The following is a 25,384-nucleotide window of genomic DNA, read 5'->3' as shown; positions in this document are numbered from 1 at the left end:
GAACTTTTTAAAAGTAATTTTTGCACTCACCTATAATGCTGAGACGAAAGGCCTTTTCATTTTTCAACCTGCAAAATGGATGGCTGAAATTTAATTATTCCTGAGATTAAAAACCAAACGCAGGCACACAAGGGAGGAAACAAATGGAAAGGTAAGATTAAAACTTTCATTTTCATGGCACATATAAACACTTCAGTAAGTAAACAACTCCCAATATACAATTTATTTTAGTATTTGCTCTACAGCCAGCAGACATCTTACTATTAAGATCAACAAGTGGGACCCACAAAAATGTTGCACTGTATCCTTACCTCCTAGCAGGCGTATTCCTGTTCAGAGTTCCTGCCCCAGGGTACTAGAAGCCTGTCTCCCCCAACACAGGGCACACAGACACCTCACTCAGTGCTTGCAAGGCCCACCTGCAAATAATTTTTTTTTTTAATTACAAGGGCGGGGGGGAGTGGCACAATGCAAAGCAAGGCAGTGGCCCCAGTTGCCTGCTACCTTCATTCCCCCAAAATGCCTCTGGGCCCCACACCCATCTTTAGGAAATGAAGATGGCCGGCGACTGGGCGCCAGCACTTTGCTTTGCAGTGTGCTCAGTAAAAATGTTAAAAGAGGAAAGGAAAATGGGCCACTGTTGCCTTGTAAGCTCAGGCGGGAGGTGAGAGGAATAAACAGGGAAAGAAAACACACACACACACACACACACGGAGGGCAAAAGTAGATATACACAAAAAGCAGACACACACACACCCCCCCCCGAGAGGGAGCACACCACACACATACTCTTTGCTTTTTGAATTGGGTCTGGGTAGAATAAAAAGATTCTCCTGAATTGCATGGTTTTTATAACATAAAGCTTGGTGTCTGTAGACTGCACGGTAAAAAAAATATATCACAGATCTGGTATTTATCAGTACCACCATGAAAACATGGATCCAAGGCACAGATCATTATGGATCATTTGTTTTCTACAATAACCAAGTGACAAAAACAAAGTCCTAGTACAAGACACTACAGCAGTCACAAGTTCAACTGACATCACATTTCCTAAAGGAAAGGTATTATCATGTAGCATGAGTGCCATGCAACTTAGGCACAAATTAAGATTCAGGACACCAATGGGGTGTTTCCTCCCAATGCAAATAGAGGATTTTTCTCAAGACTGAAACAGCGGAGTTTCCCTTCCATACCCAGTTCGGCCCCAGTTATTAGCCTCCCTCCACTTTAATTTTTTAAAAACTTACTTGTTAAATGCAAAGACACATTTAACATACCATATCTACTTGGCTAGGTCCTTGCTATGCCTGAACATATGTTAACCAAATTTTGTTCACATATGAAGGCACTTACTCCTCAATATAGGGAGGCTTTTCCACCAGAGTAGCCAGCACTATGAAAATCTAACAGATACCTAGTTCATAAAACTCAACCTGCATGACTCTACTTAGAGACGGAATAGCCTGCTAGGCCCCATTTGAGAAATATATGAAAAGGGCTGTCGGAAGAGTCATCAAATGTACTCCTTATCCAACAGAAATTAATAGCTGCATTTAGATGAAACGATGTTTATTTCTAAATCTTTTACCAAATCCATGCCATCAATGGATGCCCATTGATCTAGGAACAGTAAAATGAAAATTCATCTATAATCCACAACAAACACCTCTTGGACCCCACAAAGGTATAAAGCCAGACAGCAGTGACCAGCAGCATTGGAATTTACTCACTGGTCACTTTACCCAAGAAGCAGCCCGTTCCTTATAGGGTTCTGGCTATCTCCGACGCACCTGCTAGGTACTCTTTGGTGTTGTTGGGACTATCCATCCACCAGGTACTAACTGATGAAGATCCAAAGTCCACATTCATGATTACCACATGGTACAGTCTTTCTAGGACTGTGCCACTTCAGAATGCAAGTGGAAAATTGCAAGTTTTAATGTTTTCCTGCATTAAACAAAAACAAAAAAAAATGGACTGCTTGTCACGAAATCGCAGGTCATACAGAAGGCTATGTTTTATTGTAAGCTGCCTTGAGCACCATTTTTTGGCATAAAGGCAGGATATAAATAAAAATAAATAAATAGGGAAAGCATTCATCGCAAGGATCTCTCCACATGTATTCCGAAGATGAAGTCCCAGGATGGCTCTAATACACATTTCCTCTTCTGTTGTCCCAGTGCAATCTCCGAGTTATGCCTCCTTTCAGCATTCCTACATCATACCCAACACTTTCCTTTCTATAAATTGATATTACAGAGACTTGTGATACTGCATTAGTACCGTGTCAAATTACTAATTCACACACACACAGTCCTATAAATTCCATCCTCAACAATATCAAAACCACTGACTCCTCATTCTAATTTTAAGCTGGAAGAGGGACAGCATGCACCACATATACTTTGCTTTCTGTCAAACTGGTCCCTGGAAATTAGTGTTTTTCAGAAACGCTCAAGTAGGTGTTATGTTTGTAAAACACTTTTTAGGATCCTTCCACATAACAATCACTTTATTAAAATAAATCATGTCACCTTTGCTTATGCAAATTAACACTGCCATTCTACAACTGGGAATTCAGATTTTATGTGAGGAAACTTCAGGGAAGCTGCTACTGGAACTTCTGAAAAAGTTATAGAGGTAAAGGGATTAGGAATGCAATAAAAAATGGGAGGGTCAAAGAGAGAGACAAATCAGTTGCTATTGTCTCCTGAGAGTCCATTTCTGTCAGTTCAAGGTTTTCCATAAAGCAATTTAGCTTATCTTGCATTTCAATACATGAGGAAAGCATATTTACAACAGAAATAGCATTGCAGGCCTGCAAATGCCATAAATACTTTCCTGCTTGATGGTCAATGGAAGCAAGACATCATTGCTCAAAATGAGAAGATGCAAGCTCCGAAACAAGAAGGTTCTACAGGTCAACATAAAGGTGAATATTTCTAGAGTATAAATACAATTAGAAGTTGAGTTGTCATATTGCTGCTTATGAATTACGGGAATGTTCTGGCACGTTAAAGTATGTGCAGAATCAGTGATTCACTGGCAATAAAGATGCTATTTTAAGATGCTATAAAACGATTTAACGGAACAGCATATTGTTCAAGGTCAGAAACTTTTACATAAAGTTTAATATACAAAGGAAGGCTCACAAAAATGCAGATGGGTTCCTTTCTACCCACTCCTCCTATGTCCTCCAACCATTCCTGTCCTTTCTTTCTGGGCTACACCTCTCTCTCTCTCTCTCACACACACACACACTCAAACAGACATGTGTGTAGAGTTCCATGGGGCATGATTTAGCGAGGCCTACTCAGTTGAGAAAAAGGATAGGAACCACTGTGGTTTCCTCTGCCACTACCGTCCTCCATTGCTGCATCATTTTCTTTTCTTCCATTCTCTTCTTGGGGAAGTGGGCCCATTTCAACCAGAGTAGGTACTGCATAGAGCATGGATGGGGAAAGTGTGGTCCTCCAGATGTTATTGGACTGCAACTCCCATCAGCCCTAGCCAACAAAGCCAATGGTGATGGGAGCTGCAGTCCAACAACATTTGGAGGTCTACGCATTCCCCATCCCTGGCATAGAGGCTCAGTCAATCTGCTCCTTCATATAGCGCCTCTAGCAGGCACACATGTGCAGCTCCCACTCCAAGAAAAATGTAGGTTCCTCCACTGTCCCAACTCACTGCTAGGAAGGCAACAAAATTGGGTGAGCCACAAGTGTTCCTTTTCTGAGGCAGAATCAGCTACCTGATGGGCATTAAGTCAACATCTGCACTCCCAATTCTCTCATCCCACATTCCAAGCCTTTCCTGAAGGTCTCCCTACACACAGGCGATGCTTTTCCAGGGCTGAAAACTAATTAACATTGTAGTGCCTAATTTGAGAGAATTTTCTATCTGAACATTTGCATACTTTTGTAATCCGTATCTGTAAGAATGTCTGATAAGGGCGAGATTGTTCATCATGCCTCAGAAGCTTGGAGTCATGTAGAATAAAGAAACAGATACAATCATAAGGAAACATATTCATAATATAGAATACTGCAGCAGCAAAATCAGAAAACAGATTGGTGTGCGGTGATGCTGTGCCCTGTTAGTAGCTCTGTTTCTCAGCAGGAATTCTCAGATAAGGGACAAAAAACCCAGAATGATGGGAATGTAAAGTGTGTCCACATTACACCACTCTGTTTCTTTAGACTAGGTGAGCAGAAAGCAACCAAAACCCAATTTTTGTTGCACCTGCTGCAAGGGAGGAGGCTGGGGGAAGGAAGGGGAGACAATTAAAAGCCCTTCCCCCATGCACTAGCCTAGCTACACAGTTCTTTGCATAGCAGCCTGTAACTGTATCACATCAAAATCACTGTAAGACGCAATGCATAAGGGTAATTGAGATGCCAGTTGATCCTGTAATGAGGATATGCACCACAAAATAGTAGAACATTTACACCATTAATAAAAAACATCCTCTTATTTATTAATAGAGATGTTGTGATAATACATAGGGGGTAACGCATTTCTTCCAAAACACCGCGCACATCTGTTTCTTTTAAAAATAGAAAACGTAATCACAGGCAGTGAAAGAATTCCTAAAAGTAGCTTTCACCGCTGCAGACATGAAAAAAATGGTTATACTGTGTACGCTCAAGATGAAACCAGCTTTCAACAGCACCTTCATCAGTTTGATGTTTTCTGTCATGGCCTCTAAAGTGTCAGCCACCCTGCAAGATCACAGGCGAAAGGGTTTAGGGTCTTAGCAGTAATTGGTTGTCATCAAGATGTGCACCTGCAAATGTTTCTCATTTTTAATGCACTTAAGTAAAGCTTTGCAAACTCAGTATTTTCTGACATTTCTAGGGCAAGAAAATTCTCCTGAGAAAGCAGCAGGTCCATATTTTCTCTTCCCTCCCACTGAACATCACAGGTACAAAGAGACTCACTTTTCTTTTTTGTCTTTTTTATGTGCTTCTTTTGTAAGTTGAGCAGCTTTTCTGCTGTAAGGATGGATGACTTTCTTCTCCTGACCACCTCCTTTGCTCTTGGACGCTTTTGGCTGAAACAATGAAATCGGAAGAAAGGCACAGTGAGACATTGTAAGCACTCCCCTTGAAAAGCTTCCTGTTAAGTTACTGCATCCAAGGCAAAAGATTCAGTCAGCTTAAAAAAAGAAACCGGGACTTGAACAAGATACAGTGAAGAAATAATACCTAATCAGTTCTTCAAAGGGCCTTATATTCATGGCAGAATATGTATCAGAGATAACAACAACATTGCTTTCACTAGGTTTATTATTTCCAGTCTCTGCACTGCCCATTGATTGATTTGCTGTCTTCTAGGCACACCTAGATACCATCAGCTTTCTAAATCCCTGGTACACTGGCTGTCACCCTGGGGGTGACAATGAGATGCACTTGTGGCTTTAGTCGACAATCTCTGCATAGTGATTGACAGGTGAATGGCATTCTAATCACCCATCTCAAGAAGAATATGGAAGGGCTGGAAAGGGCACACACAAGGGAAACCTAAATAATCAAAGGGTTGGGGAACCTTCAATACAAAAAAACAAGGCTTCCGTGTTTGAGCTTTTTAGTTTAGGAAAAAAGATAGATGAGTAAGGAAAGACATGACATACACTGAAAAAATTATGCTTGATGCGGAGGAAGAGGACAGAGAGAAGTTTTTCTCCCTCTCTCATAATACTAGAACCCAGGAGCATCCCATGAAGCTGATTGGTGGGAGCTGATTCAGAACATACAAAAAGCATCCTGCTGGAAAGGTCCTAGGGTACCAATGGTAACTGCCTGGCCTGGACATGTGGCATTTCCTGTAGAAATCGGCAGGACCCATTGTCAGGGTTGAGCCCAGGCCCCTTGAGATTTCTGAGGACTCTGATTCTGATCAGCGCTAGAACAGCTAGAGAACGGGGGGTGGGGAGACGTCCCCCAGAGACCCCAGGTGTTGGGAGAGAAACTTCCCAAGGTCCTAACAAACAGATGGCCCAGGCTGAGTTGCTGCCACTCCCCTCCACTGTGGGAACCCACATTTCCTAGGAGGAGGAAGAGAGGTGTGACTTGAGAGAAGCCAGAGCACCTCGCAAGTCGAAGTGGGCAGAGTTAGTGACGGGGCTAAGACACTCTGCCAGGAAAACCACTCATAGAAGCCAATGTCGAAGGGAGCTGCCCTAAAGGGGGGGCATCACTGTTGGGCAGGTTTATTTACCCTGTGGATTATCTTCCCTAATAGAGACCTTAGAATAGTCACTTAGAGCCTAGGGCAGTTTCCTTGAATCTGCATTGTGGAAAGGCTTGCCTTTAGCATAATAAAGCCATAATAGCTTGAACTAGGAGTCTCTGTTTTATTGATTATGCAGGGGGAGGACGATCAGACACCCATTTTGCCCTCCCTCCTCTTCAATATAAGACAGCTGTGTGAAATGACATGGAGCTTAGTTCCCCCAATACACTGATGACACACAGGTAGCTCAGGTCTTGCAGTCTTGGTGCCTATCAACTAGGGATGTCAGAGAATTCCACGACGGATCTCGGTGAGATCCCTCACCGAGAGAACTCGGTGAGGGAACGCAAATAGCCCAGTACGCTATTTGCATTCCCCTTTCTTTTCTTCATCTTAGTCTACGTAAATATTTACGTAGACTAAGACGGTGAAAAATAAGGAACACAAATGGCGGCGGCCGTAGCCACCGCCATTTGCATACACGGGTTTTTTTTATTTTTTGTTTTACCCAGAGCCTTCCGCGGCCGGAAATCCAGCTGCGGACGGCCCTGGCCTGGGCCTGGCTGCCTGCTCTGCGGATCTGCCGCGGAGCCCAGCCGGCCGTTGAGGATTCCAGGAGGGAGGACCAGATCGCCCCCCCCCCCGTCGAGGATTCCAGGGGGAGGGATGGAACGCCTCCCCCCCCACACCATGAACAGAATCCGCGAAAAGGTAAGTGACTTTCGTACATCCCTACTATCAACAACTAGGCACTGGATGGAGGTAAACCAACTGAAACAATCCAGGTAAGAAGTGACAATGCCAGGTCTTGTGGCCTATGAGAAATAGGGACTGCAGCAGGCATAGGGCCAGGATGGCCTGCCAGATCTCTCCATGTGGACCACAAAGGCCTCTGGTGAAGCTCCTCCCCAAAGGCCTGCCCCTACTGGCTCACTTTGAAGTACACCCTTTATTTGCCTAGCACCTCCCTAGATAATAAATAACATTTGAAGAATTGGGAAAGAAAGAAAAAATACTGTTGAGAAGGCAAGGCAGGAAAAATCAAAATTACATATCTAATATCAGCAGCTTCTCTAACATAGATAGCAGTTTTTTAATCTTTAAATATCAAAGCAGTAAAACAGTATCCTCCTTGGCTAGAGGTATTTTCCTACATTCTTTTTAAAAATGTGAAACATTCTAAGATGCAGACTAGCAAGTTATTCCCATGCTGGTACCATAGAAAGATATCACAATGCTTAAATCATACTGGAGCCAATCTACAAGGTCAGAAGAATCACAGAATCACTGATGGCCATTCCTCAGCCATCAGACTGAATGTGGGCACTGGATATCTGAATGCTCCCCTTTTGAAAAATTCTGTGAACTCAGAAATCAGCACAGCTTGGCGAAGGCTAGTTTCAAACCACTCTACCTAACATGCTAGCTTTCCACAAGGATTTTTCTTTTGAAAATGTAGCATGGCTCCAACATAATTTAACGTATTTCATTGGCATAATCTTCCTATTATCTTCCATACCCAATTCAAGGAGAAGATTTGGAGTAAATAGCCCTAGATACCTTCTCCGCTATGTTCTGTGGCAGTTACCAAGACTGACAAGGAGAACATGTCTTATTTATTTCTACACACACACACGCACGTGCACACACACAGCAGTTGTGTGTGTATGGCCAGCCTGTGGCCTTCCAGATGTGATTGGATTCCAACTCCCATCAGCCCCAGTTAGCATGATTAATGGTAAGTGATTATGGCACTGCAATCCAACATCTGCAGAGCAACAAGTTGCACACCACTGTTTTAGAGCATAGCCCTTACAAGGCAGCTTACATAATAAAAATATAATACACAATTTAAAACCATAATCACAACATTATCTAAAAGCAGCATAAAAATTTTAAAGGAGAGGCAAGTTTAAAAAGTAAAAAAAGGAGCAACATGATAATCAGAAATACTGGACTACATCAGGTGTGCACTAAATCTGTACCATGATGGGGAAAACAGAAATGTTCTCATCAGTTGCTTCAAGAATGGACAACATTCCTGTACTGCAGACTTGCCAAATACATATTCATCTTGGCGGTCTTTGAAGGACTGAGGTTAAGCAAGAATAGGGAAATACAATTCGAACCAAGTTTAGTATCTTAATCAATGCTTTAAACTGTTTTTAATTATATTTTAATTTTAATGCTGTCATCTACCCATTCATAGACCTGTGATGGAGCTAGAACTAAAATAAAAAATGTAATGCCTCTTTTGTAAATTATTGCAACAGGCTGCAATTTGTGCATTTTTTATTCTGTGTTCAGTCCAGTATTACTATGAGTTTTTGGAGGGGGAATTAAGCAGAAGATTCATAGGTATCTCAATTTTCTTCGTAGCATTTCTCATCACAGCTCCTCTTTTCTTCTGTATGTAGTCCAAACACTACACTTCCCCTTCAGAGACACTTAATGTTATACACATTTTAACTTGCAATGATGGAAAGTAGACGACGGCAGATATTTCTGTACATGTGCAGATCAATCCTAGCTATGTTTTTCACAAATCCCACAGATTTCAATACACAGAATTTAAGCCTTCAGACTGCAGTGCTAACACATTTACTAGAATAAGCTTGGAGGTGGGAACTCCCAGGGGAAGAAAAATAAAAAACAACCATTTTCTCTCTTGCTCTGGGGGGCAGAACTAGAACCAATGGGTAGAGATTGCAGAGATTTCAGTAAAACATTAAGATACATGTCCTAACAGTAAGAGGTGTTTGACAGTGGAACAGACTCAAGATGTGGTGGGCTCACCTTCGCTTGAGGTATTTAAGCAGAGGATGGACAGCTATCTGTCAGGATGCTGTAGTTGCGTCTTTCATTGTAGATCCTGCAGTGAGCAGGGGTTGAACTACATTACCTCCAAGGTCCCTTCCAAATCTATAGTTTGGTTCACATGATCACAGGGTGGTTAACAACCCACACTGGCTTATTAACCACCCTGCACGTGCCGATCATGTGCTGGCTGATTTGCATAATTATCCTCACCAGTTACAGCTTCTCGTGTCATCCAAGCCTGGTGAAGGTGGCTTGTTGGCCTGTTGTAGGGTAGCTTGTTAACCACTCCAACAAGCCACACTCATTGGGTTCGAATGACATGAGAAGCTGTAGCGGCGGGGGCTTAGATCAGCTATGAGGGGTTGCCGAGGGCACTGCAACCCATCACAGCTAATTAGCCATGGTGGGCTGTGGTGATCATGTGAAGCAGGTCAATTATTCCTCCCCCCACCCGCATTTTCATATCTCTAGATAAGCTCATGATCACAGGGGGTTAAACAAGTCTATGAAATCAAAAAGGGATCTTCATGGTTTGATGTGCCTGGGAAGCTAAGCAGGGTCAGCCCTGGTTAGTACTTGGATGGGAGACTGCCTGGGAATCAGGCTTCCTGCATTGAGCAAGGGGTTGGACTTGATGGCCTTGCAGACCCCTTCCAACCCTATGATTCTATTATTCTAAGTCACTATGGCTTGTTTAATCTGTGGTGTGTGCGGGGCGTGATTTGCTTAATTACTCACCTAGGCACGGTTTGTCATGTTGTCTGAACCCAGGTGGCATGGCTTGTTTGAGAGGGAAACAACACTCAAATAACCCACAGTGGCTTGTTTAACCCTCAGTGATTGTGCAAACCAGGTCAATGAGTCTTATTTCCAAGTAAAGGCTGTTGACAATTGTAGTTCAAATGGCATTACATCATGCTACCCCGTAACCCTTGCTTAGCAAAGGAATACATCTGCACAGCTTCAGCTGGGGAACCAACTGCACCTCTTCCTGGAGAAGATAAACCTGGCCACAATGCCACATGCCTTGGTCACCTCCAGATTAGATTACTTTACTATGTGGGATTGCACCTGAGGAGTGTTCAGAAACGGCAGTAGATGCAAAATGCAGAGGCCAGAATGCATTTTGACATGCATTTTTCAGACCATATTACAGTATTCTTATATCAACTGCACTGGCTTTCAATCCATTTCCAGGCTCAATTCAAGGTGCTTATTCTTACCTATCAAGGCATAAATGGACAGGATATCTGAAAGACCACCTTCTCCCATATGAACCCATTTGTAGATTATGGTCTTCCTCTGCGACCCTGTTCCAGTTGATGGGAACATAATTCAGTTGATGGGAACACAATTCAGCTGATGGGGGAAAAGTCTTTTCTGTGGCAGCACCCCAACTACTTAACCCCTCCCAAAAGACATTAGACTGGCCCCATCCCCAATAGTCTTTTGGCAGAAAATAAAAGCATTTGTATTTTGTCTGCCCTTTAATGATCTCTAATTGAGACTGAAGAATTGCTGGCTAGGGAATGCTGGGAATTGTAGGACTTTTCCTGTCTAAACATGCATAGATTGTGTCCTTAATTTCTTTACCCTCATTGGCTGTAAATCTCTGTTTTTAATTCTGCTTAATGCTTAAATTGTTTCAGTACTTTATATCAGCTCTGAATGTTATTGTTAACTGTCTTTGAGACTCTTGTTAGGGCCAAAAGGTCTGTAGAAATCTTTTTTTTTTTTTAAATACTGCAAACGCAATGGCCAAGAATCTGAGCTACAAATCCAGAAGTCTTCAATTTGAATCTCTCCTCTGCCATGAACTCACTAGGTGGCCTTAGGCAAGCCACTCAGCCTCAGTTCCCCATCTGCAGAATGTGGGGTGATAATACTGATTTATCTTACAGTTGGGATGGAGAACCCATGAGCCACATACAGCCCTCAGCCTAATTTCCTGCAGCAGCATCCAGCTCTCCAGACAATGCACATCTTCTCTTAAATCACTGGGTTGAACAAATGCTCACACAGAGAGTTAATACAGACAACCATGTACAAAGCAGTAATTTACCAAAGGGTAGTATCCAATGTTAGTCCTACGTAGAGCAGACCCATTCAAATGAATGGGACTTAAGTTAGTTGTAATTATTTCAATAGGTCTACTCCACGTAGGTCTAACAATGGATACTACCCAGTGTGTGCAAGGAACCACGTGGCAACAGCATCCTTGAGAGGGCATTATTAAGTTACTACTCGGTAACCAAAAGTTAACCATTATGCAGTGCAATCTTAGCCATGTCAACTCAAAGTAAGCCTCACTGAGTTTAATGGAACTTACTCCCAGGGTAGTCTGCCGGACTGCACCCTGTCACAGTGCATACCAGGAAGAAGAAGAAGGGGGAAAAAAAGTGTGGTGGGGGGGAATATTGGGCTACCTGAAAGACTAACAAATATATTTCGGCATAAGCTCTTGCAGACTACTTTTTCAGATAAAGTCCATGAAAACGCACGTCACAGTAACTCTGGGATTCTCTGTTGGGGCCAGACGGGTACACGGCCGTATTCGCCAGAGTCAAAGCAGTCGCGCACGCGCTCCCCCAAAAGCTCAGCCATGTCTACTACTCCCAGTGACAGGTAGCTTCAGCGCCGCGCTCATCCCCACCATCATCACGCCGCGCTCACCATGTTCACGGAGAGGAAAACCAGATCCTGCTTCCTCGCACGCGACTTCGCAGCGCGCTTCTCCGGGCCACGCGCAGGGAGGACCTGGTCCGACACCGTGACCGGCTCGGCTAGGCACCACAGCCCACGAGCTCTCAGTTCCGCTCTCTCTGGCCAATGAGAGTTGCCTGGAGAGCCGCCTGCGACGCTTCTCGGTTTCGGCCCGGTTTCCGAGCTGTGATCAGCGGGGGGACGGAGCGCGCTTGCTAGCTGGGTTGCGCGCCTGCAGGGTTCTGCTCTCCGGAGCGAGTTCTGGTGGTGCGGAGTCCCGCTGCGCGTAGAGCTCTCCAGCGGGCTTGAAGGGCACAGGCTCCGCCGGTATTTCTTATGGCAGCACAAAGCAGGCTGCTATCACAAAGAAAGAAAACCAAGTGAGAAGACCATTTTTTTAAAAAAAAAATAGTACTTAAGTGTATTTTATTCATTATACCGATAGGTGTGTGTCCCCCGCACTTCCCAATAATTTCTATATTTTTTAAAAATGGCATTTTTAGTTAGATCGCCTACCAAGAGTGTAGCAGAAGGCTGAATACCTGCTCTTTTGTTTACGTTAGGGTTATATTGGTGTTATTAAAATTAAACAGCAATGTATTTTTTATTTCATTTATATCCCGCCTTTTTTTCTTTTTGCAAGGAACTCAAGGCAACATACATGATCCTCCTCCTCTCCATTTCATTCTCACAACAACCCTGTGAAATAGGTTAGGCTTCAGTAACGGCCCAAAGTCACCCAGTCAGCTTCATGGCCACGTGGGGACTAGAAGCTGGATTTCCTGAGTCCAACCACTCTAACCAATACTCTAACCATTGCACTGGTAATAAAGAGCCCACAGAAACCAAGAGTCCCTGCCTACTATATGTTATCTTCCATAGGCATGTTCTTGTGGCCAAATTTTATGTATTGTGAGAAAGTTGGATTGGTCTAGTATTCAGCTGCATTCCTCCAGCCAGAGTCTCCTAGGGCACCCTTTTCCGACTGGGTGCCATCCAGATGTGTTGGATTATACAGTTCCCACCATCCCCAGATAGCATGGCCAATGGGTTGCTGGCTGGGTCTGATGGGAGTTATAGTCCAACAGACCTGGAGGGCACCTAGTTAGGGGAGGCTGCCCTAGGAAATGCTACTTTAGGAAACTCTGCATAGGCCCTTTGGTTTGCTTGAAGTGTTTTCAAGCTTTTGCACAGTTATACTTAAAAAACAAACAGAAAGCAAGGTTTGTTATTTCAGAACATGATTCTTATAGTTTGTTATTGGCTACTGCTATCATTCTTACCAGCCTTTTATTTTTTAAGCAAATCTATAATACTTTGAAGTGCCTATTTTCATTTATTTAGATCAGCATAGCCATAAAATCTTTTATAAGCACAATTCTTGTGCACCCTGAACCACACCAAACTCAGTGGGACTTACATCTGAGTAAACATGTAAGTTCTAGATTGTGGTGGGAAATGTTTGACTTTCCAGATGTTTTGTCTTGCAACTCCCATGGTCCCTTGCCATTGGCTATGCTGGCTTAGGCTGATGGGAATTATAGGCCAAAGCATCTGGACTGCCACAGGTTGCTCGCCCCTGCTCCAGATCTATAAAATTAGCAGTCTTGGCTCATCTGATCCCTGTAAGACTATCAGTAAAATGGAGGGTCCCACTCAAAAGTGCATTTCCTGGCAAGTAAGTTCCATTCATTTTAATTGGATGCATTTTCTTCCAGATAAGCAAGGTTAGGATCCCAAGCTGTGTTTAAAAGCAGAAGTGTGTGGTTACAAAGTCAGTGAAAGACAAACTTGGGCTCTGGTCTAGAAGAAGATCAGAGGCCAGTTTCACTTTCACTGACTTTATACCACTATCTCTTATGCTTTTAAACACAGCCTGTGATCCTAACCTTGCTTATTTGGAAGAGAGTAAGCAGGGAAGGGATAAATCAGGCATGGCCGGCGGAAAACATTTTGCTGCCCATGGCATAGCAGAAAATGCCTCCCCTACCCATACAAGTCAGGGTGCATAGAACCCAAGGCCAGCCAAGTAATTCTGGCACCTGAGGCAAAAAAGTCCACAAGTACCTATCCTCCTCCCTGGAAGTAAAAATACAATAATAATCAAATAACTCACCATTTGCTGCTTTTTCATGACACCATAAGCCAGTTGCCTGAGGCAGCTCCCTCACTCTACCTAACAGTCCTGTGACAAGCTAAGGAAGGGCAGGGGAGCTTGCGCTGTCATAAGCAGAGATTAAGGCTACAGCCCTATAATCACATGCCTGAGAGTAAGTCCCATTGAATAGGACTTACTTCTGAGTAAACCATGCTTAGGACTGCACTGTTAAAGGTATGTATCCAGTGTGGGAAACCTGTGGTCATTGAGATGATTTGGCCTACAACTCACATCAGCCCTAGCCAGCCTAGCTAATGGTGAGGGATCATGGGAGTTGTGGGCCAAAACATTTGGAGGGCCACAGCTTGCTCAACCCTAGTACATATGCATGTTCTCTGGCTTTCAGTCTGGAAACCATGGTGGGTGGTAATATCAAGGAGTGAAAGGGTCACAATCTTGTATTTTCCAGAGTCCAGAATTCTTGTCAAGGCAACTGATTACTAGGCTTCATATTCTCTAGCTACAAAAAGACAACCAACCTGATTTAGGTGTGGAGAAAGTGTGAGGTGCGTTACATAATGCTTACTCTATTGTCAAGGTTTTTTGAAAAGCGGTTTTTCTAAATGGCAAGTGTGAGATGAGAAATGGATAATGAAGAAGATTTCACAGCTTCAAGAAGAGATTGGCCTGGATTTAGTCATGATTACAGTAACTACAGATGCCAGTCATGAAATTGCATCAAGTGTGATTTAGTTATAGATGAATTCATTTACAATACTCTTTGCCAAAAATTACCTATACTTACATTATAGAATGCTTCACTTGATCTGGGTACAGATTCCGGGGGTGTGTGGGGCATTAATGCTACCAAACTAAGAGATACTGAGTGCCAGCCTTATACAGTGGCTAGGCCAGGTTTCCTTGGTGTCCTTCAGAGGCTCAGACTCTTAGGGTTTTCTCCCCACAGGGCTTTTATCTTGTGATCAAGATTGGTTACTCACAGAAGTTTGCAGGCCCTTTACATGATGTCATCATCCTCCAGGGCCTCTCCTGCTCTTTGTAACCATTATTGTGAGTTTTTTCATGACGAAGAAGGTCTAGTATTTTCTCTCTATCCTGTTATATTCTGCCATAGAAACCTCAGAAAAATGCACAATTCTGCTATACTGCAGCACCATCTAGTGGCTGTATAATGAAACATACAGAACCTGCAGAGACAGGAAATCCCCCAAAACGGCCTGTGTCAGCCCGTATAAAGGAGTCGAGCATAATCCCGCAAAGAATCCAGAAGCAGAAGCCCTGGTAAGGGCACTGGATTTTATTCTCATGTAGAGAAGTTCTTAGCCACTGTGCTTGTATTTTTTGTTTAATAAGATAATTTCTACACTGCCTTTTGGCCCTAGCAAGAGCACCAAATACCGTTTACAATAACATTCAGAGCCAATACAAAGTACTGAAACCATTTAAGCTACAGTCATGCCCAGCCAGCATGCCCTGGGGCATTTGGAAATTGTAATCTTTTTGAAAAATAGGTTACCAATTTAAAAGATTGATACACATTTTCAAATAATTATATACTTGTTCTGATCGTACTTTTGTTTTGAATACAAAATTGCACCCCTGGTACACTTTGTATCATTTGGTCATATTTAGTTTTGGGTTTTTTTTTTCCCAATTACAGGATTTTATTAAAAAGGGAGGAGGCATCCAATTCAAAATCTACTTGTACCAGATCAGCCTCATTTGGTTTAATAGACTGAAAATCACTTTGCAAAGTGAACGTGTTATATCAATTATGAGTAGCAAGAACAATAATGTGTTTGGTGGATCTTGAGCCTAGAAATAGAATTTGTGGGTGATCCAATATGTGGCATCATTACTTATTCGAAATCATCATTCACATGACTGTGTTCTCAGCCAATTGCTGGGTTAATTTCAGAAAACAGGCTTACTTATCAACAGCTATTTGCTGCTGATTTAGACAAGTTAAGAAATTGGCTTCACTGGGGAAGGTAGGATACGTCAATGCTAAATTAAGCTTTAATTGATTTTGAAATGACCCCAATAAATGGGAATTAAACAATAGTGCTGGGTCATTGTTTGACTAGCACTATAAAATTAGCACATATTATTTTTCTGTTACATGCTATGAACAAATGCCATTTAGCAACCCTAGGCAGTTGTTATGGAAAGCTTAGAGGACACATCAGTCAAGAAAATGTGGATAAGAACTTTTGTTAAACTCTTTTTAAAAAAGAACAGCTAGGGCAAGCTCCTGACTTTACCCAGATACAACTAAGTCCAGTGCCATCTAGTGACTAAACTATAAAATGACATTAACCACACAGCAGGCTAGCTGACAATTTAGTTAATTTTGAAAGCATCAGACTATATCACCTGGCAATCCTCTGAGCGACTGCAGCTGCAGGGCCAGCCCTACCACTGGGCAGAGTGAGGCAGTCGCCTCATGTAGCAGATGCCAGATGGTGTGGAGGGAGCAGTGGCTGCAGACCGCTAGCCATTCCCTTCTGTCGGAGGACAAAGCTGTGTGTTCCAGGCAGCCTAACCTGCACCCCCTAAACTAGCCTGCTGCCCTCAGATACAGTGAGGGATGCTGTCTCATCATCAGATTCTGTAGGTGAAAGGGAGGGAGGCACCATCTTGTTCTTTGCCTCAGACAGCAAATTGTCTTGTGCTGGTCCTGTGCAGCTAGTACACTTGCACTTATGTAAAGGCTAAGCTCTAATGCCAGTGTGGACAAGGTAGCCACCACAATTTGTGCCACAGTGCCTGTTTGGCCCACGTTCTGCTGCAGCATTAAAGAGCTATGCAGTGGTACATGCATAGCACTGAGTTGGTGGGGAGAAGGGAACAGGATCCTCCCGTCTCTGAGTCTGCCAGGTCCATAGAGACCCCAGAAGCCAACATAAACCTATGCTTCCCATATCAGGTACTAAAGACGTGGGTTGGGGGACCTGTCAGGAAGGCCAGCAAGGCGGCTGATTGGCCTATGGTGACCCCTGCTGGATATGAAGGCTTTTGCAATCCTTTCTCTCGGCAACAGGTTCTGTTGTCCATTTCTCAAGCGCTTCCGTCTTCTTTCATGAATTGTGTCTTGTTCTCCTCCCTACTTGGCTTTGCCTTTCTTTGCAGGGCAAGCCTTATCATTAGGCAGAATGAGGCAGTCACCTCAGGTGACAGATGCTGCGGGATGGCAGCCAGGTGTTGGAGGAGAGAGCTGTGGGCCAAGGGACCTGCCCTGTGCCCCTTAAGCTAGCCTGCTGCCTCCCAGCGTGGTGGAAGATGCTGTCCCAACACAGCATTGAAGAAACAGTCCAAGCAGGTGTACATGGAATGGGAGAGGGTACCATCTTGTTCTTCGTCTCAGGAAGAAAAATGTCTTGGGTTTCTTTTGTCCACGTCCCACTCCTCACTGCTCTCAAAACATGTTGGCTAATGGCTTTAGATCACCAAATGGAGTTCATGCCCCATCTGGACTGTGGTGACTGATCTCACTCAGATCTTGTTTACAGTCTTTGCTCTTGGGATAGACTTCTTAGTTCCTTGAAAGCTTGCACACACTCTTGTAGCTTTTTGGTTGTTCCTAATAAGTGTATTGCCCAGATGGATTCTGGATTATTATTTTTCCTTGTGGACCAACATGGCTATCTTTGTTTTTTCTTAGTTCCTGATGCCCTGCCCATGCATGCCAAGTTCCTTGATTCCAAAATTTGGTTCTTGATTCCATTATTCTCACCTGAAACTTGAAACAGGGACAACCTAATGACTCACTCTGGCTGCCGATAAGGGAGACCTGAATTTATGCGCTACATGCTGTCTTTAGAACCTCAGTATAAATTGGATACTATCTCTGTATTAATATATGAAATGTCTACCTTGCCTTCAGTTGGTTTTATATTCTTTTGCCTGATGCAACATATTAGCTAGCTGAAGGGTGCAGAGTCTCAGGCCCGGGGGACAAATCTGGCCCACCTACATCCCAATCCAGTTCTTTGGTGCTCCCCAGAAGGCCATGCCCTCTTCCTTTGGCCCCAGCCCCTTTCCCCAACCACTTACCATTTGGTGGTTTCCCCCTTTTGTGCAGTTTTCTCCCCATTCTAAAAGGTTGAGATGCCTCTCCTAAGGCTTACAGTAGTTACTAGTAGTAAGGACTTAAGCTACAGTGTGCCAATATTTTGGCCCTGCCTCTTTTGCCTTCACCCCCACCCCCACCACTGGAATGTGGCCAATGGAATTAAGCCCTTGGGCTGAAAGACATTCTGCATCCCTGAGGTTGCTGGATCTTTCAGTGAATTTTTTAAAGGCCTTTCTCTGAATAGATTTACAGGCTCTTCCTTTGGACTAACAATATTAATTGACACAACAACCCCTGAATAATAATCGTAAATTCTTCTAACAGCCTTAATATAGACATAAAACACTGCAGTGGAAAACAAGATCATCCTTATTTGTGATGCTGAGTATTCTTCACTTGCTATTTTTTATTTTAAAAATGGAATGGTTTATGATAGGTAATTGTCTTGTCTCATTCTTACTCTCCTTGAGATACATTCTTGGGGAAATTTAAGCAAGCATGTTCTATCCCGGCAATGTCCCTGTCACCACTCCTGTAAAAAGAACTTCCATAAATTCACTTGGCCATATCTGCATTACAAAACTTAACTAGCTATAAACCATTTTAGTTGCTTTGTTTCCCTAATCCATAAATTTTATAAAGGTCAGGCCATCGTCTCATGATATCACGGAATTGGGATATAGATTAAAGATAGGGTTAGAAAAGATTATGGATTGTGTGTGTGAAAATGTAACAAGATAATGACATTTTGCAGCAAAGCACACTTCTACATGAGTAAGCAGGCTAGCTGTTATTTCTGCATTTCAGATAACACCAAATTTGTTTCATTAACACAGCCTATGCAATTAATAAATTTAGGGCAGAGAAGAGAAATGCCAGTGACAAAGGTTTAAATGTTGGCAAAGGGAAACAGCTCCCTTTGGAATACCATTAAAACTTACCCCATGCCTGCTGCTGCTGTTTGCTTATTAGTGTCCATTGCTGCATTTGTGTACACATGCTGAATGTATCTGCCTGGTTAATTCATATGCAGTGTTCCCACTGAGTTCTGTCCTGCTTTAAAATAAAACCATAGTGAGATGGAACAGCAGTGCACTCAGTGGGGAAAATCCTAGAACAGACTGGATCTTGCTGTTCAGAACTTTGGTATAATAATCTGCCGCTGAGATGGGATGAAGAGAAAGCAGGTTGATTCAAGCACAGATTCAATATTAGTACTCAGAATCATGGAGAGGGTTGCAGTTATTAAGTCATGGTATAATATTTATTATACCATGCCTCAATAAATATTTATTATACCATACCATCAATAAATATACTATGCCGTATTTATTATACCATTTATTATACCGTATATTTTTTTTTTTATTATGCCAAGTTTTTTTATTGCTACTTGGATATAATCAGGCAGTTTGATTAGGGTAACCCAGCAGACAATATAACAAAGAGGACAATATTTTATTTTATCATTAGCCTCTCCACCACATTGAGCAAAGACTAATAGCAAACTCGTACTGCATATCTTTTGCTGCAATTCGTTTCTTAGAATCTCGGAAGGTTACCCTCTAGATTCTAGAATGTGATAGAATTTTCCAGCTGGGCTTACTCATTTGTCACTGCCTGACACATTTCCCCAGGTCCAAAAGTCTTATCACAACACATCTATGGAGGAATAATTCTGCACTTCATGGGGACTGCCTTATTAAAGATGTTGTACTGATCGTCATTCTCTTTCCTGTGGGAATGGATTTGATTTTTATAACCAGATAACTAAAGCAAATTGTCCAAGATGTTTATCATAATATCCTTTAATTAGTGTTCAATCAAGAGGGGTTGTAAAATAATTTATGGTTAGTGTTGCAAAGGAGACAGTGATTATAGATGCGATTCCAAACATGGATATGACATTTAAGGGATATATCTTTCTTTGAGCTTTTCTATGAATCTGATGTAAAACACTGTAAAATGGTAACTTTGTAAGGAGGTACCAAATTTTGGCATAGTTAAAAGGCATAAGTTTTATGATGCTTTGAGAACTCCCTCAACCACTGACGCTATTTAATGTGTGTCCTTTTCTAGCTATGCTGCTCTTCTCTTTATAGTAAGCAAATCCTATCCTTCCATTACTGATCTCACATCTCTTCAGAATGGTGCATACACACTGGGAGGGAGGCTGTGGTTCTGCCACATCTGCTGAGGACCTGAAACTTGTCCAGAACCAGGTCACTGGAGCACCACCAGAGGTAATAGAGTGGGTCCCAACAGCTCACTGCCTTCCTGCCTTCCCCTGCTTATGCTGGTGTGGTGCCAAGCACTGAGAGGATGGGGAGGGTTGACTGGGACAAGGCTTGTTGGGACAGTAACCAGAAGGCTCTGGTAATCGACCAAATGAACACAGGGGAGATGTGGACAGATGGAATTAAGGGGCTGGTGGGCCTGGCACCAAGGGTAGGTATGGTTGGGCACCTGCTAAGAGCACACATCCCAGCAGGGGCCCACTGACAAGAGTCTGCTGGAGTTGCTCCTCCTCTTCACCATAGCAACCTGCTTTTTACCTGCCTGTTGCTCTGGCCCAAAGGTGATGGTGAGGAGGAGCAGGAGATGCCCCTGCTTACTTGCTCACGGGCTCTCTGCCTGTCGTGCAAGCAAGTGGCGGCAATGACGAGAAAGGGGATGAGGAGCAGAAGCAGCTGGTGACGACGACGGTGAGAAGGTAGACTAGCCAGTGAGGGAGGGGGGCATTGAGGGGGTCTTGTGCAGGAGCCCTCAAAAACCTGGAGCTGGCACTGGGGGCTGGACAAATTGACAGGCATCCTGAGGCATGTAAGAGCCAGACAGCGACCTGAATGGGGCTGTTGGTCCATGAGCAGACACCACTGCCTTAGATTTGGGAGACATCTAGGTTTGGTCGTCTAAATCTGTTGTTCCACTGGGCTGTGGCCCCATATCAATCTCTATATGGTGAGGTCTATGTGAGATTAGGGTCACGGCATGGCTGGGCACCTGGGAGATTGCCAATTACCCCATTGTATACTGTTATTCTCTGTGGTTGGTCTGTGTAATGGGAGGGTTGGGCCCTGCTCTACCTCCTTCAAATGTCTATGTGTGAATCTCTGATCATTACTTCTGATGGACCACCCATTTTGCCATGGGGAGGTCACTTCAGCATCCCCCAGTGGTCAGACGTGAACCCTGTGCCATTTTTTTGTGTTGATATTTCTTATTTGCCAAGATTAACTTTGTACTGGATTATGTGCATAAAATAAAGCTGCCATGTGCACTTAAGGCAGGCTGCTGTACTGATTCTGTTCTTATGTACTAGTTACATAGTGCAACTAGGGTACTCATTACATCTAGACCTTGATGGTGAGAATGAGGCTGGGGACATCATCCTATTCACTTATGTGTAATAGCAGTACATGACAGGAACAGTTATTGGGGACGTGTAGCACTAATGCAAGGGGACACTGTGTTTCCAAGTGGATGTTCTGGGGATGGCCCCCGGTCCTTATGCTGGGTACCACTTATCCATCAACTCACCATGGAAAGGTCTATCTATTGTTATAGAGGGCAGAGCTACTTTCGTGGCTTCCTAAGAGCTAGGTTCTGTCTCCCTCTTATTTGCACAAGCTCACACTGGCAAGTTAACATAGCAAAGCTATGCAAGGGGGCTGACAGAGGCAATAAGGGCAGGTTTGGACAGTATTGCCTGACTTGGATTATGTCAAATGAGGTTGTAGCGGAGGCATGGCCAGGTTGTACTGCCATGGAGTAGAAAGATTGGTAATACATCTTAATCCTTCCAAATGAAATTCATCCTATCACTGAGCTAAACTTGGGTATTAAAGTATAACAACTCGATCCACAACATGGATATTCCAAAGTGCTAGGACTTACATCAGTATAATTTGACTGTAGTCCTTGATTCCATATACCAGGTGGCTCTATGACCAGGAAAAAGTGGTGGTATAGAGAATTTAGAATATTGTCTGTCTTTATACTCTGTGCTAAAGATGGCAGTGCTTCTTTCTTGTAAGTACACAGTTCTTAGTTCCAATGTGTTTTTCCTTGGGGTCGTAGAGTGTCATCACCTCTCAATCAGAATCAATCTAACCCATCCTTCTTCAACCTGGTGCCCTCCAAATGTTTTGGACTACAACTTCCAGGACTCCTGATCATTGGTCATGCTGGCTGGAGATGATGGGAGTTGAAATCCAAAGTATCTGGAGGTGCCCCATCGGGGAAGGCTGGTCTTAAAAGGAAGTGGCAGCTGCATGTCTAAAGGGACTCTGGGATGGGAGTGGAGAAAAACTTTGGATTGTCTGTAGGGTTAGTTAAGCCTGGGCCTAGGACCTACCTATTAAACATTTTACCAAATGTCTAGAGCAGATGTGAGCAACTGGTTGCCCTCCGGTTGTTTTGGCCTACAAATGCCATCTGCCCTAGCCAGAATAACCAAGGGTGAGGGCTGATGGGAGTTGTAGACCAAAACATCTGGAGGGACACAAGTTGCCCACCCCTGGTCTAGAGTTACCTCAATGTAAGGAGTTTGATGGTATCAGCATAATTCAGCCCAACAGATTGAGGGAGACGCTTGATTTGAACTTTTTGTGCAATTTCACCGTGCGTGGTCCTCCTGCTGGTAATGACACTACAGGTGTGACAATTCAGAAATCTTTCAGAGCTTCTCTACATTAAGGACAAATCCCACAACCTTACCGGAGCTTCATCTTCCAGAGTCTTTTGAGGTTTACAATGGGCACAATACATAGGCTTCCCCGGCCCTTTGTTTTTCCCAGTCCCTTTGTGAGCATGTTCCATATCTTCATTTATTCAGCCAGTAGGTGGCGCTGCAAGATTTCTGAAGTATCATGCAATTCTCAGGGATGTCAGAGAATTCCGCCACGGATCTCGGTGAGGCCGAATGCCAGTGCATTTGGCCCCCCGAACTCCGTGGCGGAACGGCCTGCCCCCCCTGCCCCTCCTGCCCCCCCGCGGATCCCCCCCGGGACGAGACTTACTTGGGGCGGATCTTCCGGGTGGCGGCAGCTGCGGCGGCTGGTCTGCCGACTGGCTGCCGCTGCTGCCATTTCCAGTCTTGTTAAAAAAAAAAAAAAAAAGACATGATAGGCTACGTAAAGATTTACGTAGCCTATCATGGCTGGGTTTTAAAAAAACAAAACACGATGTGATAGGCTACATAAATCTTTACGTAGCCTATCATGGCTGGGTGGGTTTTAAAAAAAAAAAGCGTACACAAATGGCGGCGGCTACGGCCACCGCCATTTGCGTTCCTTATTTTTGGCCGTCTTAGTCTACGTAAATATTTACGTAGACTATGACGGCAAAAAAAAGGGGAACACAAATAGCGTAGTGGGCGCTATTTGCATCCCTTTTTGATTCGCCGTTTTAGCCTACGTAAGCTAAAATTTTGATTCGCCGTTTTAGCCTACGTTTTAGGCCGTTTTAGCCTACGTAAAGATTACGTAGCCTACGTAAAGATCCAGCTGAGGACGGCTCTGGGCTGGACTGGGCCTGGCCGGCTGCTCTGCGGAGCTGCCGCAGAGCACAGCCGGCCATCGAGGATTCCGGGGGGGAGGAACGGATCGCCTCCCCCCCATCCAGGATTCCGGGGGGAGGGACGGAACGCCTCCCCCCCCCAATCAACATAATCTGCGAAAGGAAAGTCACTTTCGTCCATCCCTAGCTATTCTTCAATTACACCACCTCTTTGATGCAACTTTTGTGGGAGGGGGCGGGGGTGTTACTTCACTTTTGGCAGTATTTAAAATGCCAGAATAAACCTAAAAAACAACAAGAGAGGCACCAGAGGTTGACAATGTCATGAAAAGAACCCATGAACGTCCATGAGTAAGCAATCACGAGTGCATGATAAATGCCTCATGTAAAAACATCCTGTCTTAGAAGTTGGCTGCTGAGATTGAGCAAAATCCAGCCAAACCTAAGCACTTTTTATTCCCACTAATTGTGATGGAAGAGATTTAAGCACATGCTTAACTCTCCCATTGAGATCAATGAGTCTTAAAAATGCTTAAATTTTATTACATCATGTCCAAAGGGTTAACCATTTTTCTCCAGGACTTCCAGTGGGAACTGCTGAATTGCACACTGAAACATCCTGAGCATTTTTGTAACAAACCATCCCAGAGAATGTACTCACAAAGGCATTACTTAAGATTATCATGGCTAAAAGAAATGCAATACCATGGGTTCAGTACCTGGGGGGGACAGGACGGATGGATGGGGACTTACTTTGATATGGTAGATTTCTTAGCAGATGATAGCTGAACAAGAGGAAAGGGGGGTGGGGGAAACACACAGAAATACAGTTGATGGAAGATTATTTGAAATATAAGGAAGGAATGGTTTGGCTTTTATGAATGGTTTATTAGAAAATAAACAAATACACAGGAAAGAAAGGAAAAATGTAATTTAATCCCAAAATATTTACCTGTAAGAATTTGGGGGAAATAAAATACAATCTTATATAAGAGGAAAAGTTCCTGATGCATTTTAGCAGAAGGGCTACTTTCATAGGGTCTGCAAGCTCAAAAGTAAAGGTAAGCAAGGAAAACCTTTCTTTGAATAACATTGTTTTGCTGGGAAGTCTCTGTTTAAGGATTGGCTGCCCCCTGGGCCAAGTCTGGTCCTTGTTTGCCAACACAGGGGCAAAGCATGTATGCACAGGAAGTGGCAGATGATGTCATGGGACTTGGCAGAAAGCTACTTTTGTGAATGGGTGGTAGAATCCTGCTTTGTTCTTAAAGTAGTATCCTGGCAAAACTAGTTTCAGACTAGTGCTTTGACTGAAATTTGCCAGTACTCTATTGGTTTTCTTGTACACTCAGTATTTATTGGAAAAACGCTCTAGACCTGCATAAACCAACCTGAATATATGCAGAAAGAAATGAACCATGGAATGTTGAATGAATACAGAAAAGCAGAGTCCTGAGTCCTGTTTCTGGAATGGAGATGTCACATCCGTTCCTGTAATTCTGGACTAACAGACAGCTCATACAGTCAGTTGAAGTGTGGGGTATTAAGTGAAAATTAATGCCCAGGATCTGGAGATATACTTTGGCATAGCCAAAGTCTTGAACAAGACCAATGGGATTTTCAACTGTCTTTAAATAGCTGAGTCTGGTTCCATATGATGATTTGCTTTTTAAAAAATCCCCTCACCTTCAAAATGGTTTCCTGTGTGCTATGTGTGTATTGCTGTTTGTAAAACAGAAGGCCGCAAACCCTGTTGGATGTGCGGAACTAATGTGATTCTACAGATTCTGGTCAAAGACATTGACAAAGACACTGTTAACCACCTAGATAGCTTCGGATATTGTGCAGAATAGAAATCTAATAAATAAATAAATCTATCCTCATAATTAGAAGCTCTATCAATGATAGCATGC

At 43.4% G+C, this 25,384-nt stretch overlaps 1 protein-coding gene across 1 annotated transcript in view; it reads right to left on the bottom strand.

The window, feature by feature from the left end:
- TMA16 (translation machinery associated 16 homolog) overlaps positions 1–15,127 on the bottom strand; it is a 32,536-nt gene extending 17,409 nt beyond the window's left edge. The window contains exons 1-4 of the mRNA XM_084859769.1: positions 15,062–15,127; positions 11,731–12,117; positions 4,944–5,056; positions 31–68 (exon numbers count right to left, since the gene is read on the bottom strand). Coding sequence (XP_084715895.1) covers positions 31–68; positions 4,944–5,056; positions 11,731–12,117; positions 15,062–15,127 — 604 coding nt within the window. The remainder of the gene's footprint in view (positions 1–30; positions 69–4,943; positions 5,057–11,730; positions 12,118–15,061) is intronic.
- Between the last annotated feature and the right edge of the window lie 10,257 nt (positions 15,128–25,384).

Source organism: Heloderma suspectum, chromosome 5 (genome assembly GCF_057233095.1).
Source record: "Heloderma suspectum isolate Gila_16-S chromosome 5, 16-S_ref, whole genome shotgun sequence".
Lineage (NCBI taxonomy): Eukaryota > Metazoa > Chordata > Lepidosauria > Squamata > Helodermatidae > Heloderma > Heloderma suspectum.
This window is presented reverse-complemented; position numbering and strand designations above follow the sequence as displayed.